Raw genomic sequence first — 17296 nt, forward strand, 5'->3', positions numbered from 1 at the left:
GCGGTAGGTGTGTTCTGTTTTAGAATCACTTTGCCGAGTACACTGGCATTACAGCCACTAGACATATTTTATTATATACGTGTAGAAATAATATTTAAAGATTTCTATTAATGTTAACCTAAAGAAATACACAATAATATGTTTCATTTAATTTGTATAAATGGATTATAAAGCGTTTTTATGAAGCACATTTGTTCGGAATACACTGTAACTATAATCGAACGAAGGTGATATTTTGGCATAAATTGGTAACATTTATTTGACAGTTGCGGTGATGACACTTCATATTTGTTTATATTCTTTACTATAAATATTTGTTTCATTATAGTTACTGTTTTTATTATTTACTTTAACGTAAGATTATAACTTAATTCTTGTTTTCTATTTCTAAAGTTTTTATTTATTTACATTGAATATTAATTTGTTTTGCTATATAATCCACTTCCGCAAAAATTGTGTGATGTATTTGATTTAAAATGAATTCAAGAATTTTTTGTAATTGGACATCAATGTAAACTTAGATCTCTAAAGTAGATAATGACGTGCAACGGTAAGTAAATTAGACGAACTGTACACGTTTATTGGTGTCTTTGAAAACACTAAAATTTTAGTTTTGGAAAAGTTTAGGTAAACAAAACGGCTTAAAAAATTTTTAGTTTGGAATTTATTAGTTTAAATTAGCTATGTTATGCTACTTTTTTTTATAATATACTAAAATTTGGTAAAAATACGTGAACCCCCCCCCCTTTCTACAAAAGTGGTCGAAAAGTAAAAATATTGCTCTCATTCTACATCTACGAGAGTATCTTTACCACCAAATGCTTTATGAAATAAAGTATACATTATATTTCTCATTTTTAAATCTTATTGTAATTGTATTGTAATTTATTGTGAAATATTTTATAATAATTGGTTTTTATTTGTTACAGGTGAGTACAAAAAAAAAGAGCACTGTGGTAAGATTTTTAATACATTACCGAAATCCGAAATATGGACTAAATATTACATTTTTATGTACATACTACATATTGCAATACAAGAAAAACAAACCTTAACATTGGAACTATTTTGAAAATTAAAATATATTTAAAAAAAGTTTAAGTTTTTAATCTAATAGCACATAAAATGATATTATAAATATCATTGTTTAACACTAAATGATATTTTTTAAAATACCATTTTATATCCTACCAAATTAAAAACAATGAAAAACCTTCTCTGGTTACACCATCCGAGGCTTCTAAAAATGCAAGCCATACGGATTCTGAGACTATAGAAAGATGAGGGAATTTTACAATTTATAATTCACATCACATCTGCTCAGGCGGTAAATTTCCAGCGAGAATGGTTTTCCTTCGTACTCCAAATAGAGTAAGTATATAAATTAAAAATGAATTCTTCTTCACGTGCCACTCCTAGCGGAGATTGGAAATCATCATGGCCACTGCGACTTTATTAGCAGCGCGCCTAAAAAGTTCAATCGAACTACACCCGAACCATTCACGAAGCCACGAAATTTTTCTTCTTCCCACGCATTTGTTTCCCACAAAAAATAGTTTGCGCATTCTATTAAAGACTGATCTAGCTAGCAATTTCTATTTTGCAGTTAGTCTCTTGTGTTTGATCAGTATCGTCTGTGATCCAAGCACCTAGATATTTATAACAGAACACACGCTCAATCGCTGTATTGTCATTATACCCCATTCCACGAATATACGATTATCGCGACAACGAATATTTTACTGTGCAAATTATATTGTTGTTTATTGGAGTAATTATTAGAGCAAAATACTTTCGTACTTCTTATGTTGCACACTAAAATATTCGTTGTCGCGATAATCCAAAACAGTCGTATATTCGTGGAATACACCATACAAGTGTAGCTCTGATGTTCTTTGATTTCGCGATTACCATAAATTTAGTTTTTTTCAAATTAATTTTCAAGCCGTAACTGTTACAGTATAATATATTGAGACTTTGAACGAGATGTTGTAGTTCTATTAGCGTTCCCGATAGGAGAACCGTATCATCAGCATACCTTATATTGTTGATCGTCTCACCATTTATTATCAGGCCAACATCTTCTTACGCGAGTGCTTGTTGGCAGATGGCTTCACTATACAGCTTAAAATGAATAAAAATCATTTTGAATGTGGATGATATGAATTATTAATTGTAAAATTCCCTCATATTCCTATAGTCTCAGAATCCGTATGGTTTGCATTTTAGAAGCCCCGGATGGTGTAACCAAACAAGGTTTTCCGTTGTTTTTAATCTGGTAGGATATAAAATGGTATTTTAAATATTATTTTATGTGCTATTAGATTAAAAACTTAAACTTTTTTCTAGAAGATGTCGCTAGGGCATCCCTGCCATTTCGTTCGTTGCAATCCGTGACTTCACGCGGAGTATTATCCTGGTTCCGTCAGAGAGAAGAGCATGTGCATCTCCTGATGAGGGGCTAAGAAGCTCCGAAAGCGGTAGAGATGCTTGCTGTACTCTCTGATTGAACTAGAATATAGTACGACTGCAGTTTCGGGTTGCAACGAAATTGAAAATGTTGAATGGGTTGCATGTGTGAGAGTTCATTTTGATTGAAGTAAGAGACAGACGTACTCTCAATCATTTATTGTAACTTCCGACGACCGGTTTCGCTCTTTAAAGTATGCAGAGCATCTTCAGGTCAACGGTTACAAGTCACTAAATGCTACAAATAAAAACCAGAGTTAGAACAATGTCTGGTTGTAAAAGATGCTAAAGATCTATAAGATCAAGCCAATATTGAACAACATACATAAAAGTAGTTAAGATAGCAGACAAATACATATGCATGTAAATTCGGGGGCTGTAACAAACGTCCCCAAGCCTACAAACACATGCAGATGTATGCCGTCTATAATCATTCAATGATAACGTGTCGTACTTACATTCGGTTACAAGGAGCTACTACCTCTACTACCTACGATTTTTAAGCTTTCCGACTTTTCATCCCTTATACGACCACCACTCCTCTCATTAGAACATCAAGGAGTATTGACCTTAACAATTTAGGTTACAGCTGCACGTCCACATCTAACATACATCTTACATATCGACCCATTTTTATCCAAACGTTGTCATTCTTACACTAACACATACACTAATAAATAGAAGTATTTTAATAAATATAAATAAAAATCTTTAAAACCATCACATTTTAAAAAATTGTATATATGACATTCACTTTAGTCTACTTCACAAACAAAAATAACAGGCACAGATTTGACGGTTGTCTTTCACCAACTATCTTTTCACCCTCAAGAATTCCCAAACTTGTTTAGCTTTGCAACATTCTCCGTCTATTCCACCATACCCCGTTAGCATAACTTAAGCAGAAATATCATGTTAATGAATACTGAGGTAGTAGCTCCTTGTAACCGAATGTAAGTACGACACGTTATCATTGCATGATTATAGACGGCATACATCTGCATGTGTTTGTAGGCTTGGGGACGTTTTTGTTACAGCCCCCGAGTTTACATGCATATGTATTTGTCTGCTATCTTAACTACTTTTATGTATGTTGTTCAATATTGGCTTGATCTTATGGATCTTTAGCATCTCTTACAACCAGACATTGTTCTAACTCTGGTTTTTATTTGTAGCATTTAGTGACTTGTAACCGTTGACCTGAAGATGCTCTGCATACTTTAGAGAGCGAAACCGGTCATCGAAAAGTTACAATAAATGATTGAGAGTACGTCTGTCTTTTACTTCATTTGAAATTGAAAATGTTTATTCATTTTTAAAAAATAATTAATTAGAAATATACGGCTGATTTGATATTCCGCTGAGAAAATTTCTAATTCCAGTACGCTTTCAAAATTACACGTGTTGGTTCGGATTTTGAGTTGTTCTAACGATATTTATATGACAAGGAAGCGTTTCCAAATAACATTAAGTTATATTTATATGTTTGTATGTGTATTATATACGTATGTGCTTAAGGGGATGAAATTACATCGCAACCTGAGAGCTATTGTGTCGCGTTTTACTTCCGGTGTGATGATTATAATAACTCTTTCAGCCCTGTTTCGCTGAGGAAGTTTACGATGTTGAGTGCCTTCAAGTTTAAAACTTGATTGTTATATACCCCTGAGTGAGGTGGTGGAGCTTCCTGTCTTTTTTGTGTATTTTTTACTTTCCAAATGGAGTTTAAGTCAACAGTATTCTTTTACTATCTTGCATAAGTGAATAACTAAATACACTGCTTAACAATTGAGGAGTATATTAGGAAAATATTTATGTATATTGTGTCAAAGTTCAAAATAAATAATATAAAAGTCAACTAAATATTTTAAACATACGTGAAACATGTTTTGCAGTTAAAAGGTGCAAAAAAATACTGTTAAATAAAATAAAAAATATATATTCATTGAACAACTTGTGATGGTACACGAGAACCCTCAAGGAACTTTCCCAATTCCCTTGTTAAAAAAATAAGGTATAATTGCAATTGTGTAACTTATTACGTCAGTAGCAAAGTTCAAAGTATTGAATCTATTGAAAGAATGCAATGAAAGCAAACGTCATTCTTCTACACTTTATTTGTAGATAGTTTATTACCATATATGGTAATATATATTTGCACTGTTTTTAACTATTATAGATATAAATAGGAAGGTCGTATACCTGATACATTCTCACTTTTAGGGTAAAAACATGCCGAAGATACATGGATGAGCGCGGTGTAGGTCGCGATCGATTTCGCTACATCGATATCAAAACAAACCTTCATTTTCTTATGAGATCGCACATACCAAGGATGTGTCACCCGTTCACCCTCGCGACCTTGCATCGCGGTTTACAGCGATGTCTATGCCAAAACAAGATACGGAAAGTATCTTCGGTATGTTCTGCCCGTCATCGATGTAAACCTCGACCGCGATCGCGATCGCGACTTACACCGCGGTCACCTGAGTTCGTAACATATCTCAATTAGTACCGTAATCTAAATTAGTACCGTCACTGATTGTCACTGTCTGACTGACAATATGCTGACAATCTTCTCTTCGACTGAGTGTGTTGTATGACAAAGATAGATATGGAAAATATTACCACAGACATTGTGTTCATTTTTAGTCTAGTAAAATAAAATTACACTACATGTAAATCAAAATGTAAATTCGTACAGGTTGAAACAAATTTTATATCAAAGTTTAGGTGGGTACAAAAGATATTTTCAAAAAAGTATCCAAATCATACAAGGGGATCATTGTTTAAATAATTAAAAAGGGGTCATTTTTGCAAAAAAATTACTTTTTTAACTGCTGAGGTCATTCAATTACTAATGAAGGTCTATAGTATTATTTTCTGCAAAGTTGAAGGGTAAGTCTGTCACATAAGACTTACTAAATTAAATTTGACCCCCTATTTATTTAAATAATTATACATAAAACTTTAAAAACACATTTGCAAAAAAATATTTTTAGCGTTTTAAGTAAGCACTATAAAATATCTTATTTTACAGGAGAAGTTGCGTTATATTATTAGTATTAATAAAAAAAAATTGGTCGAAAAATATTTAATATGTTTTAAGATATGGAATTTGTTTATCAAATGTTACTCTATTTTCAATCGCAAAAACGCGGTTGTTGCCAAAGAAATATTCACCTGTATTAAATCCTATTATTTTTATTCTTATGTATGTTTTCAATAAATGTATTGATAAATTCAAATTTCAATTAAACTTCCCCCTAAAATGGCATTTTAAAATTATTCAAATTTGTTTATAATTTGTTTTTTTAATAACGTCACGGGTATTAAATATTTTGAAATGCCGTTTCGATAATTGGGTTCCTGGGAATTTTTCACTAATTAACAAATTTTTTTGTCTTTTTTTCCTCTTCTTTTTTTTTCTTGGAGTTATATTACTATGGGCCCTTTTAGGGTTAAGTTTCATTAAAAATGTCGAATCTCTAAGTTGTAGATTCTGGACCTAAAAATATTAAGATTGGTCTAAAATCACTTAAATAAGATGTGACTACTTACTGAGTTACAGGGTGTTTTATTTAAAAATTTAAAAATTATTTTTACCAATTACTTTCAAACTATTTGACGTATCCTTATCATACGTGGCAAAAAGTGTGGGTACTATACAGTCTACTAAATTGTGATAAATAAAAGTATCTAGCTACTACCAGAGGCGTACGACATGGGATACTTAATGGTTGACCCTTCCCAAATTCTACGCCACTGAGGTAATTACTATTTTAGCGAAATTTTCCGATTCTCCAATACTTTCTAAGTAAATAATATACTCTTTACTGGTAACGCTTAAGTCATTAGTTTTCGAGATAGTGGACGTTAAAAATGAAACGGCATAGTTATTTTGATTCATTCATTCATTCATTTTAAACTTCCAATATCTCTCAAACTGATGACTTTATCGATACCAATAAAGCTATTTACATACAAAGTATTGGAGAATCGAAAAATTTCGCTAAAATAGTAATTCACTCAGTGGCGTAGAATTTGGGAAGGGTCAATCATCCACTATCCCCTGTCGTACGCCTCTGGAACTAGCTAGAAACGTTTATTAATCACAATTTAGTAGGGTGTATAATACCCACACTTTCTGCCAAGTATGATAAGGATACGTCAAATAGTTTTAAAGTACTTGGTAACAATAATTTTTAAATTTTTAAATAAAACACCCTGTAACTCAGTAAGTAGCCACATTTTATTTAAGAGATTTTAGTTAAATCTTAATATTTTTAGGTCTAGAATCTACAACTTAGAGATTCGATATTCTTAATAAAATTTAGCCCTAAAAGGGCCCGTAGTAATATAACTACAAGAAAAAAAAGAAGAAGAAAAAACGACAAAAAAATTTTGTTAATTAGTAAAAAATTCCCAGGAACCCAATTATCGAAACGGAATTTCAAAACACTTAATCCCCGCGACGTTATTAAAAAAACAAATTATATTTTCAAATGCCATTTTAGGGGGGAGTTTAACTGAAATTTAAATGTATCAATACATTTATCGAAAACATACATAAAAATAAAAATAATGAGATCTTAAGCAGGTGAATATTTCTTTGGCAACAACCGCGTTTTTGTAATTGAAAATATAGTAACATTTAATAAACAAATTCAATATCTCAAAAAATATTAAATATTTTCCGACCAATTTTTTTTGCTTAATACTGGTAACATAGCGCAACTTAATCTGTAAAACAAGATATTTTATAGTGCTTATTTAAAACGCTAAAAATAATTTTTTGCAAATTTGTTTTTAAAGTTTTATATACAATTATTTAAATAAATAGGGGGTCAAATTTAATATAGTAAGTCTTATGTGAAAGATTTACCCTCCAACTTTGCAGAAAAAAATCCCATAGACCTTCATTAATAAGTAAATTACCTCAGCAGTTAAAAAAGTATTTTTTTTGCAAAAATGACACCTTTTTAATTATTTAAACAATGATCCCCTTGTATGATTTGGATACTTTCTTGAAAATATCATTTGTACCCACCTAAACTTTGATATAAAATTTGTTTTAACCTGTACGAATTTACATTTTGACTTTATTTTATTTTATTAGGCTATTTTTCGAATCCTGAAAAAACCAATAAATATTTTTGAAAAATTTAAACGCAGAATGAGAGACTAAATTATTACCGAGGGCCTAAAGTCCCTTAGAATAAATAAAAAGTTTATTTTTAATGAGATATTTTAAATTAAAAATCACACTAAATTTTCTCTTAGTTTTTCACCCCTGTAACTTATTAAAATAAACATTATAGAAGTTTTCGGGGACTTTCGGCCCTCGCTAATAACGTAATCTTTCATTCTGCGTTTAAATTTTTCAAAAATACTTATTAGTTTTCTCAGGATTCGCAAAAAATGAATCCCGTTTGAATAGCATTGGAGCAGAAACTACGTACCCATTACCCGTCCCCTTAAATAAGACCACTTCTTCTTCCTTTACTGCAAATTTATTAGTCATTCACAAGATTGTTCACTGCAAGAATATATTCAATATCAAATACGAAATACGTTACCAATATATCCGGCAAGAATGTTAACATACCTTAAATGAAAACTCTTTTTGCGGAATTGACTAGTAGAAAACGGTACTTGACGTATGTATGTAGATTGTCTCGACAAGATAACTCTTTAGTATTAAAACATATGGTTTTAGTTTTAATTACGTAATATAGAACATACGATCTATTACTTAATTAATATTAGATGTGTTTCACAATTAACAGCGCTGGATTTAATATGAAAGTTGTCAGCGAGAATTTAAGTTCTAATTACACTTAAAACAAACATTTACAAAACTTAAAATTTTGGAGATCAAATTTAAAAAAAAAACAGCATGTACACATTAATTTATTCATTCATTAAGCATTACAATCCCTAGGGAATATAGCTGACGCCACACGGTGGTCCTTTTTCATAATCTATGGTTGCAAAAGGTATAAAATTCATCTTCAAATAATCGGTTGTAATGACACTCATTGAATACCTAGATAACCAGGTAAACAAAATAAATCGTTGTTAGAACTCAACTCCCACCTCGAAGTGAACAATTGAAACCGAAAGTTGTACTTTACCGAACTTACGCTTAGTAGTTTCAGGCAATTTACCAGCGCCCGCGCCCTTTCAAAGTGAATTTAAGTGTACCTAAAACTGTTATTTTAATATTTTTTTGAAATGGAAGTCGAGCGAACAGGTATATTTACAATATTATAAAACAATAGTTGTACCTTTGTTGATAAAAAAAATACTTGATTGTAAAGATGATGATAGATTAGCACTAAAATAAGAATTTGTAAAGATTTTAATAGAGTAGAACTTTTGGGATTGTTCGGGATTGTTGCTAAACTATTTTTTTATTGTTACTTTATTTATTTATCTCTCAGAAAAAGTTACTCTTGTGTGCTCGAACGTGCTCTTTCTATATTTTTTTAATTTTTGTAGGTTCTTGTATTTTACATATACAACAATGTTTTTCCTGTATACGAGTTTTCAGTCCTTTATATTTAGTCTAAGAGCTGGGAGCGGATTTTGTGCATGATAAGTAATATGGACAAACTATACGGGGATATATTGAATTAGTTGTGTACATGACTTTCCCCAACGACCAGAAACCAGAGTGGGGGACGAGGGTAGTTATAAGGGGTCAAAGTCGCGGTTTTTATTATTTTTTTTGTGACGCTCATGATGGAGATGTGCACCAAATTTTGGGAATAAGTAGATTATGATATTAATAAGTAAAATCTCCAGGGGCGGAATGCTGCGTGGCGGGCAAATGTTGTCATGCGTCACAAAAAAAAATAATACAAACTGTGACTTTGACCCCTTAAAACTACCCTCATCCCCAACTCTGGCTTCTGCCCCTGGAGATTTTGCTTAGTTACGTCATGATCTACTTACTCCCAAATTTTGCTTCACTATCTCGATCACGAACGTCAAAAAAATCCCTTATAATTTTTATATTCACCCCTGCCCCCCCCCTTTGTCGGCACGCAACGTTCCGCTCCTGGAGATTGTACTTACTTACGTCATGACCTACTTATTACCATATTTTGGTGAATTTCTCAATCATGAGCGTCACAAAAAAAATAATAAAAACCACGACTTTGACCCCTTATAACTACCCTCGTCCCCCACTCTTGTTTCCGGCCGTTGGGGAAAGTCATGTATAGTCCGTCCGCTATAACTTTTCCCATGCGGTACGATTCATTTTCAATCAAATTAAGTCAAATCATAAATTGAAACGAACGTCGATGTGTATATACATTTTGTGTACTGTATACTATATACTACACACATCGGCGTACGTTTCACTTTCTGTTTTGGCTTTATTTGATTGAAAATGAATCGTATCGCATGGGAAAAGTTATAGCGGACGGACTATACACAACTAATTCAACATATTCCCGTATAGTTTTTCCATATTACTTATCACGCACAAAATCCGCTTCTATCTCTCCGACTAATTGTGGTGAAATACTTTTGCAACCATAGATCGTCAGAAAGGACCACTGTGCGCCATAGCGTTCAAAATCGTATTCTTGGGTGAAGTGGATTACTCCTTACAGCTTGCTGTGTGTCTTTGCTGCTGCCGAGAGTATTTTCTATTTCTTCCGGTCCTTACACTGAACTTTCCAGTCTTTAACATTCATTGTTCTTATACCTTTTTCTATATCTTCCAGGCATCTTCTTCTAGGCCTTTCTCTACACCTGGCCCATAGTGGTATCAAGTTAGTTATCGTTCTCAATATACATATCTGATTATGGGCGTTTCTGCATAATAATATGTCGTATCCATTCTAAGCGAAGAAATTTTATGTATCTGACTCTATTTTCTCCCTTTAATTCTTCTTCAATTTCGGCATTTGTTTTCATTTTTCTTTCTTCCTCTCTTGTTACATTGGGCCCATTATCGTTCTCATTATTTTTCTTTCAAATTTCAGAAGGCTATCTCCTTCTTTCTTGCTAATCGTCGTTGTTTCCATCCCATATGTAACAACAGATCTTATTAAGGTTTTAGATATGTTTATCTTTGTTCTCTTACTTATAATTAGTCTTGCTTCTCAGCAGATTTCTATTCATTCCATATGTTTTTTGCCTTTCAGAATTCTTTCCTGTGTACTCTCTTTTCCTCTTTTCCCTATTGTTGCTCCTAAGTAGCTAAATGTGGATACCAAAGGTTTGTGTTATTAGATATTTTTTCTGAGTTGCTGTATTTTGTTTTTTGCTGGTTTATCTCTAGCGCCATTCTCTTTGCTTCCTTATCTAATTTTTCAACTGTTTATCTTTCTCTTCGTCTTTGTTATGATCACTAGATCATCTGCATATGCTATTACTTAAAGTTGATCTGTAATGTTTTTGTTTGCAAAGTTTGTCCTCATTATTATTGCTTCCAATCAGGTTAAACAGTGTCGAGGAGATAGAGGCACTTGTTTCACGCCTTTGTTTACTTTGATATCCTTGGAAGTTGTTCTGTTAAAACTGATCTTTGCTGTGGAGTTCTTTAAGCTCACTGTTAGCATATGTCTTAATTTTTTTTTGGATTCCAAGACGCTCTAGCTCCTCCATCATTTTCGTCCGATTAATTGTATCAAAAGCGCTTTTGAAATCTATGAATATTATGTGAATTCGTCTGTTGTATTCTCTCGACTTTTGAATTATTTGCTCCACTTTATGTATTGGATTAATTGTCAATCTCCTCGGTTTGAACAATAAAAGACCACTGAATATATTATAATTCGTATAAACAGTAATTACGGAAGAAATATTTGAAAATACTTATTCTGATATCATTATACATAGCGATTGTCTATGTCCGTTTCTCAATTTTCTAATTTTCTTTTTGTGACAATTGTGGCATCTCCTTCTTGTTGGTTCTTTTATTAGAAAATGCTCCGTCTTCTACAACTCGCTCTAAGTTTTTGATGCGACGGCGCGGCGCACAGTGGTCCTTTCTGACGATCTATGGTTGCAAAAGTATTACACCACAATTAGTCGGAGAGATAGAAGCGGATTTTGTGCGTGATAAGTAATATGGAAAAACTATACGGAAATATGTTGAATTAGTTGTGTACATGACTTTCTCAGAAGATCTTGAGTTCAACGCATTTCTAACAGAGAAGTCTTAAACAGAGTAGGTCAAGGCGAAGGTGACTTAATGAAGATGATAAAAAAGAGAAAACTTGAATATCTGGGGCATATAATGAGAGCTAGCAGATACAGGATGCTGCAGTTAATACTCAATGGAAAGATCGACGGAAAAAGAGGAATTGGTCGAAAGAAATATTCATGGCTCCGAAACCTTCGTCAATGGACTGGCTTATCGGCAGATCAATTGTTACATGCCGCACAAGATTGAGAAAGATATCGGTAAATTGTTATGGAAGCTACCCACACCTAAAAATTTGGGCACGGTACTTAAAGAAGAAGATGACTTTCTCCAACGGCCGGAAACCAGAGTGGGGGACGAGGGTAGTTATATGGGGTCAAAGTCGCGGTTTTTATTATTTTTTTTTTGTGACGCTCATGATTGAGAAAGTGCACCAAAATATGGTAATAAGTAGGTCATGACGTAAGTAAGTACAATCTCCAGGGGCGGAACGTTGCGTGCCGACAAAGGGGTGGGGCAGGGGTGAATATAAAAATTATAAGGGATTTTTGTGACGTTCGTGATCGAGATAGTGAAGCAAAATTTGGGAGTAAGTAGATCATGACGTAGCTAAGCAAAATCTCCAGGGTCAGAAACCAGAGTTGGGGATGAGGGTACTTTTAAGGGGTCAAAGTCACAGTTTGTATTATTTTTTTTGTGACGCATCACAACATATGACCGCCACGCAGCATTCCGCCCCTGGAGATTTTACTTAGTAATGTCATGATCTACTTATTCCCAAATTTTGGTGCACTATCTCCATCATGGGCGTCACAAAAAAAATAGTAAAAACCGCGACTTTGACCCCTTATAACTACCCTCGCCCCCACTCTGGTTTCCGGCTGTTGGAGAAAGTCATGTGCACAACTAATTCAATATATCCCCGTATAGTTTTTCCATATTACTTATCACGCACAAAATCCGCTCCCAGCTCTTAGACTAAATATAAGGGACTGAAAATTCGTATACAGGTAAAACATTGTTGTATATGTAAAATACAGGAACCTACAAAAATTAAAAAAATATAGAAAGAGCACGTTCGAGCACATAAGAGTAACTTTTTCTGAGAGATAAATGAATAAAGTAACAATAAAAAAATAGTTTAGCAACAATCCCGAATAATCCCAAAAGTTCTACTCTATTAAAATCTTTACAAATTCTTATTTTAGTGCTAATCTATCATCATCTTTACAATCAAATATTTTTTTATCAACAAAGGTACAACTATTGTTTTATAATATTGTAAATATACCTGTTCGCTTGACTTCCATTTCAAAAAAATATTAAAATAACAGTTTTAGGTACACTTAAATTCACTTTGAAAGGGCACGGGCGCTGGTAAATTGCCTGAAACTACTAAGCGTAAGTTCGGTAAAGAAGTACAACTTTCGGTTTCAATTGTTCACTTCGAGGTGGGAGTTGAGTTCTAAGAACGATTTATTTTGTTTACCTAGTTATCTAGGTATTCAATGAGTGTCATTACAACCGATTATTTGAAGTTGAATTTTATACCTTTTGCAATCATAGATTATGAAAAAGGACCACCGTGCGACGTGGCAACGAAATCACACCTTTTAGGTCGCCGGGACCGACGGCTTTACTGTGCCCTCCCCAGTACGGTGACGGTACTTATAATTTTTAAACATTGAAAATTTCGTTGTCTGTTCCGAGTAAACTTGTGCTTTATGCCAGTATTTTAGCCGCTAGAGCTAAGGTCGCCTCTTCCTTTTCAATAATATGTCACATTTAGCTTCTTCTTCTTCTTCCTTGTTGTATATAGGCTTTAAAGCCTGTTTCTTGTACAATATTAGCCTACTAAATTGTTTAAATTATCGCACCATCTTTTTCTTGGTCTACCAATACTTCTTCGTTCATTTGGTGACTTATCTCGTGCTATTCGTACTATTCTATCCTCTACCATTCTTCTAATGCGTTTGTTCCACTCCTGTTTCCGTTTTGTCACCCATCCATTTATGTCTTCTACATTGCATGCTCTTCGTATGTTTTCGCTTCTCTCCCTATCCAACAGACTTTTCCCTGATATTCGTCGAAGTATTTTCATCTATGTTGTTTCTAGTAGTCGTCTCGTTTTACATGTGTCAGGTCTTGTCTCCGCCGTGTGTGTCAATATAGGTCTAATTGCTGCTTTATAGATTCTTGCTTTTGTGTCTTGTCTTAGATGTTTGTTCTTCCAGATTGTGTCATTAAGAGATCCCGCCTCTTTACTTGCTTTTAAGCTTTGTTGTCGTACTTCTTCTTCAACATCTCCCTAACTAGTTATATCTATTCCTAGATATCTAAACCTTGTTTCCTGCTTTATTATTTTCCCATCAATTTCGATTTTACATCGTAGTGGGTATTTAGATGTTGTCATACATATGGTTTTTTCTGCTGATATTATCATATTGTATTTATTGGCTAATTGGCTGTTGTATTGAAGATGTGTCACCTAATGAGTCACCTTGTCTGACTCCGCTTTGTACTGGTATAAACTCTGTTAGTTTTCCATTTATCTTTGCCTGTATTCGATTATGGAAGTAGATGTTTTCGATGGTTTGTATAATGGTAGGGGAGCAAAGTATGCTAAATGTGCAGTCACTCGAGCGCTTTGGGGACCTATTGGGTTGTGAAGAGTAGGTCCTAAAACCAAAAAAAGTTAAGTAAAGTTTGCCATTTTAGTGGGCGCTTGCCATTTTTTAATTTAATTTTCCATTTCCAACAATCGTTTTTTCCGATTATAACGCCATCTATCCATAATTCGAAAAAATATTTCGAATAAAAGTTACTTATTTTTACGCAAGGAATCCAAATCTGCAATAAAAAATGAGGGTTCCTATTTAATATTTTAAAGTAACCCCCCACCCCACCTCGGTGGGGGGTCGTATTTGGTGCCATTCGATAGATTTTTCAAAAATATTGAATAAGTGTATTTTACAGTTTTTCGATCTGATGTTCATTTCGCGAAATATCGTGGGATTCGTATTTAAAATATTAAATTTACCCCCCACCCCTCTCCGTGGGAAGTCGTGTTTGGTATCATTCGATAGATTTTTAAAAAATATTTAGCACATTTTTTTAGTTTTTCGATCGGTCATTCATTTCGCGACATATTCGCTTTTTTCTTGTGAAACTTTGGGACTCGCCCATTTCCTTACGCCCGGCTCAAATGGTCAGATTTTTGAAATATACACTCGTTTGCATGTACTTAACTTACCTTATCTTAATCTGACAATTTCGAGTTTTTTTAAGGATAGATTTTTTTTTCGGGCCCCCCTTAACGAACTCCCCTGTGTTAAGAGCAGAGGTACATCTACAGGGTACCAGGTTTCTCCCCATATGATAATCTGACGCGCTCGAGTAACTGCAAAAATCCCCGCTTGGGCTCCCCTACCATAATATTGATTGGTATGTTTCTTCCATACAGTAGGTGTAAGACGACATCGATTTGGATGCGATCGAAAGCCTTTGTCAGGTCTATAAAACATAGATATGCTGGTTTATTGTACTCGATGGCCTTTTCTGTGATTTGTTTGATAAAGTTGTAGTCCAGAAAGCCACTGCGCATCCGCTAGGAGAAATATTCTAATTCGGATTTTTTGCACAATCTTACTCAAAAAGGACTCCTTTTAACAAATTTGCATGTTGCCAGGACCAAAAGGTGGTCAAAAATTTTTTAAACGTTTTTTTTTGTTTTTTTTTTCCTAAAATTATTTTTTTTGCATGGAAAAAAGTTTTTTTAGATTTTTTGGATCATTCCAAACAGAAAAGGTCTTTCGTGACTTTTCTCTAAAATAGATAGTTTTTGACATATAAGCGATTAAAAATTGAAAAATTGCGAAATCGGCCATTTTTAACCCTCAAAAACTATGTGAAAAACTGAAAATCTGAATGTTGCCAAGGTAGGTAGATATTCTTTAAACATCGATTGATGAAACCCCGAAAAGTTTTTTGCAATACAATATTCAAAACTCCTTTGTTTTTTAATTGCTAATCAAGCGTGCGCGACACTATTTTCCACCGACAGTATGGTGCAAATGAAAGGAATAAATTCGTTATTTCGTAAACCGGCAACTTTAAGGAAAAATCCCGAAACAGGTCGATTTTTATTTTTAAGTTATGCTATTGTGACATATATGGTATACTAGTGATATCATCCGTCTGGGCGTGATGACGTATTCGATGATTTTTTTAAATGAGAATAGGGGTCGTGTGGTGGCTCATTTGAAAGGTTCTTCAATTGTCTATTCAGTAATGTAAACATTTACATAATTATTTATACAGCGTGTCCTTCTACTTCTTTTTTTGTCAAATAATTTAATTTAATAAAAATTTTTTGGACACCCTGTATAAATAATTATGTAAATGTTTATATTACTGAATAGAGAATTAAAGAACCTTTCAAACGAGCTAGCACATGACCCCTATTCTCATTTAAAAAAAATCATCGATTACGTCATCACCTCCAGATGGATGACGTCACTAGTATACCATATATACCATAATATCATAACTTAAAAATAAAAATCGACCTGTTTCGGGATTTTTCCTTAAAGTCGCTGGTTTAGGAAATAACGAATTTATTCCTTTCATTTGCACCATACTGTCGGTGGAAAATAGTGTCGCGCACGCTTGATTAGCAATTAAAAAACAAAGGAGTTTTGAATATTGTATTGCAAAAACCTCTTTGGGATTTCATCAATCGATGTTTAAAGAATATCTAACTACCTTGGCAACATTCAAATTTTCAGTTTTTCACATAGTTTTTGAGGGTTAAAAATGGCCGATTTCGCAATTTTTCAATGTTTAATCGCTTATATGTCAAAAACTATCATTTTTAGAGAAAAGTCACTAAAGACCTTTTCTTTTTGGAATGATCCAAAAAACCTAAAAAAACTTTTTTCCATGCAAAAAAAATAATTTTAGGAAAAAAACAAAAAAAAAACATTTAAAACGTTTTTGACCACCTTTTGGTCCTGGCAACATGCAAATTTGTTAAAAGGAGTCCTTTTTGAGTAAGATTGTGCAAAAACTCCGAATTAGAATATTTTTCCTAGCGGATCCGCAGTGGCTTTCTGGACTATTGTTAGATTATTGATTTTGTTGGTTAGGACTTTTGTGGTTAGCTCTATTCCTTTATTCACATTTAGCACAATTCCTATTTAAATTTTATTGGTGATATTGACAGATGAGAATAAAAAAGCACTACGTATTGCTGATTGCATTTCGTTTAAAAACTAAAGAAACAACTTTTTTGCATTACTCATCGGTGATTAGCTACATAAAGAACCACTCATTCATCATTAATGCCAAAGCCATTTTCAAAGAACTGGTAACAGTAAAACAAATTGCGGAAATGAAGTATGCATTTCCCCTTTTTTATTAGACCGGAAATTGTGGTAAGAATTGTGGTGTTTTGTATCAGTTCGGTAAGGGTAAAATCGCAAAAAGTTAAGGGTGTGTCAAATTTCGCAATTGATCAAAGTAGGAATACAGGGTGGCTAAAATGTTAGATAGTTCTTTCGATATAATTTAACAAAGCCAGATATTGAATAAAACTCGGCAGTTATTATTATCTAAGAAGTACATAGCTCAATATCACCAAAAAATGAGAAAGACAGC

The 17296-nt window shown here is 33.4% G+C and overlaps 1 protein-coding gene across 1 annotated transcript in view; it reads left to right on the plus strand.

The window, feature by feature from the left end:
* The first annotated feature begins 537 nt into the window (after positions 1-537).
* Positions 538-17296, plus strand: part of LOC114325940 (titin) — a 333570-nt gene continuing 316811 nt past the window's right edge. Inside the window, exons 1-2 of the mRNA XM_050647669.1 lie at positions 538-550; positions 930-956. Of these exons, the coding sequence (XP_050503626.1) occupies positions 538-550; positions 930-956 (40 nt within the window). The remainder of the gene's footprint in view (positions 551-929; positions 957-17296) is intronic.

This window comes from Diabrotica virgifera, chromosome 3 (assembly GCF_917563875.1).
Source record: "Diabrotica virgifera virgifera chromosome 3, PGI_DIABVI_V3a".
Classification (NCBI taxonomy): domain Eukaryota; kingdom Metazoa; phylum Arthropoda; class Insecta; order Coleoptera; family Chrysomelidae; genus Diabrotica; species Diabrotica virgifera.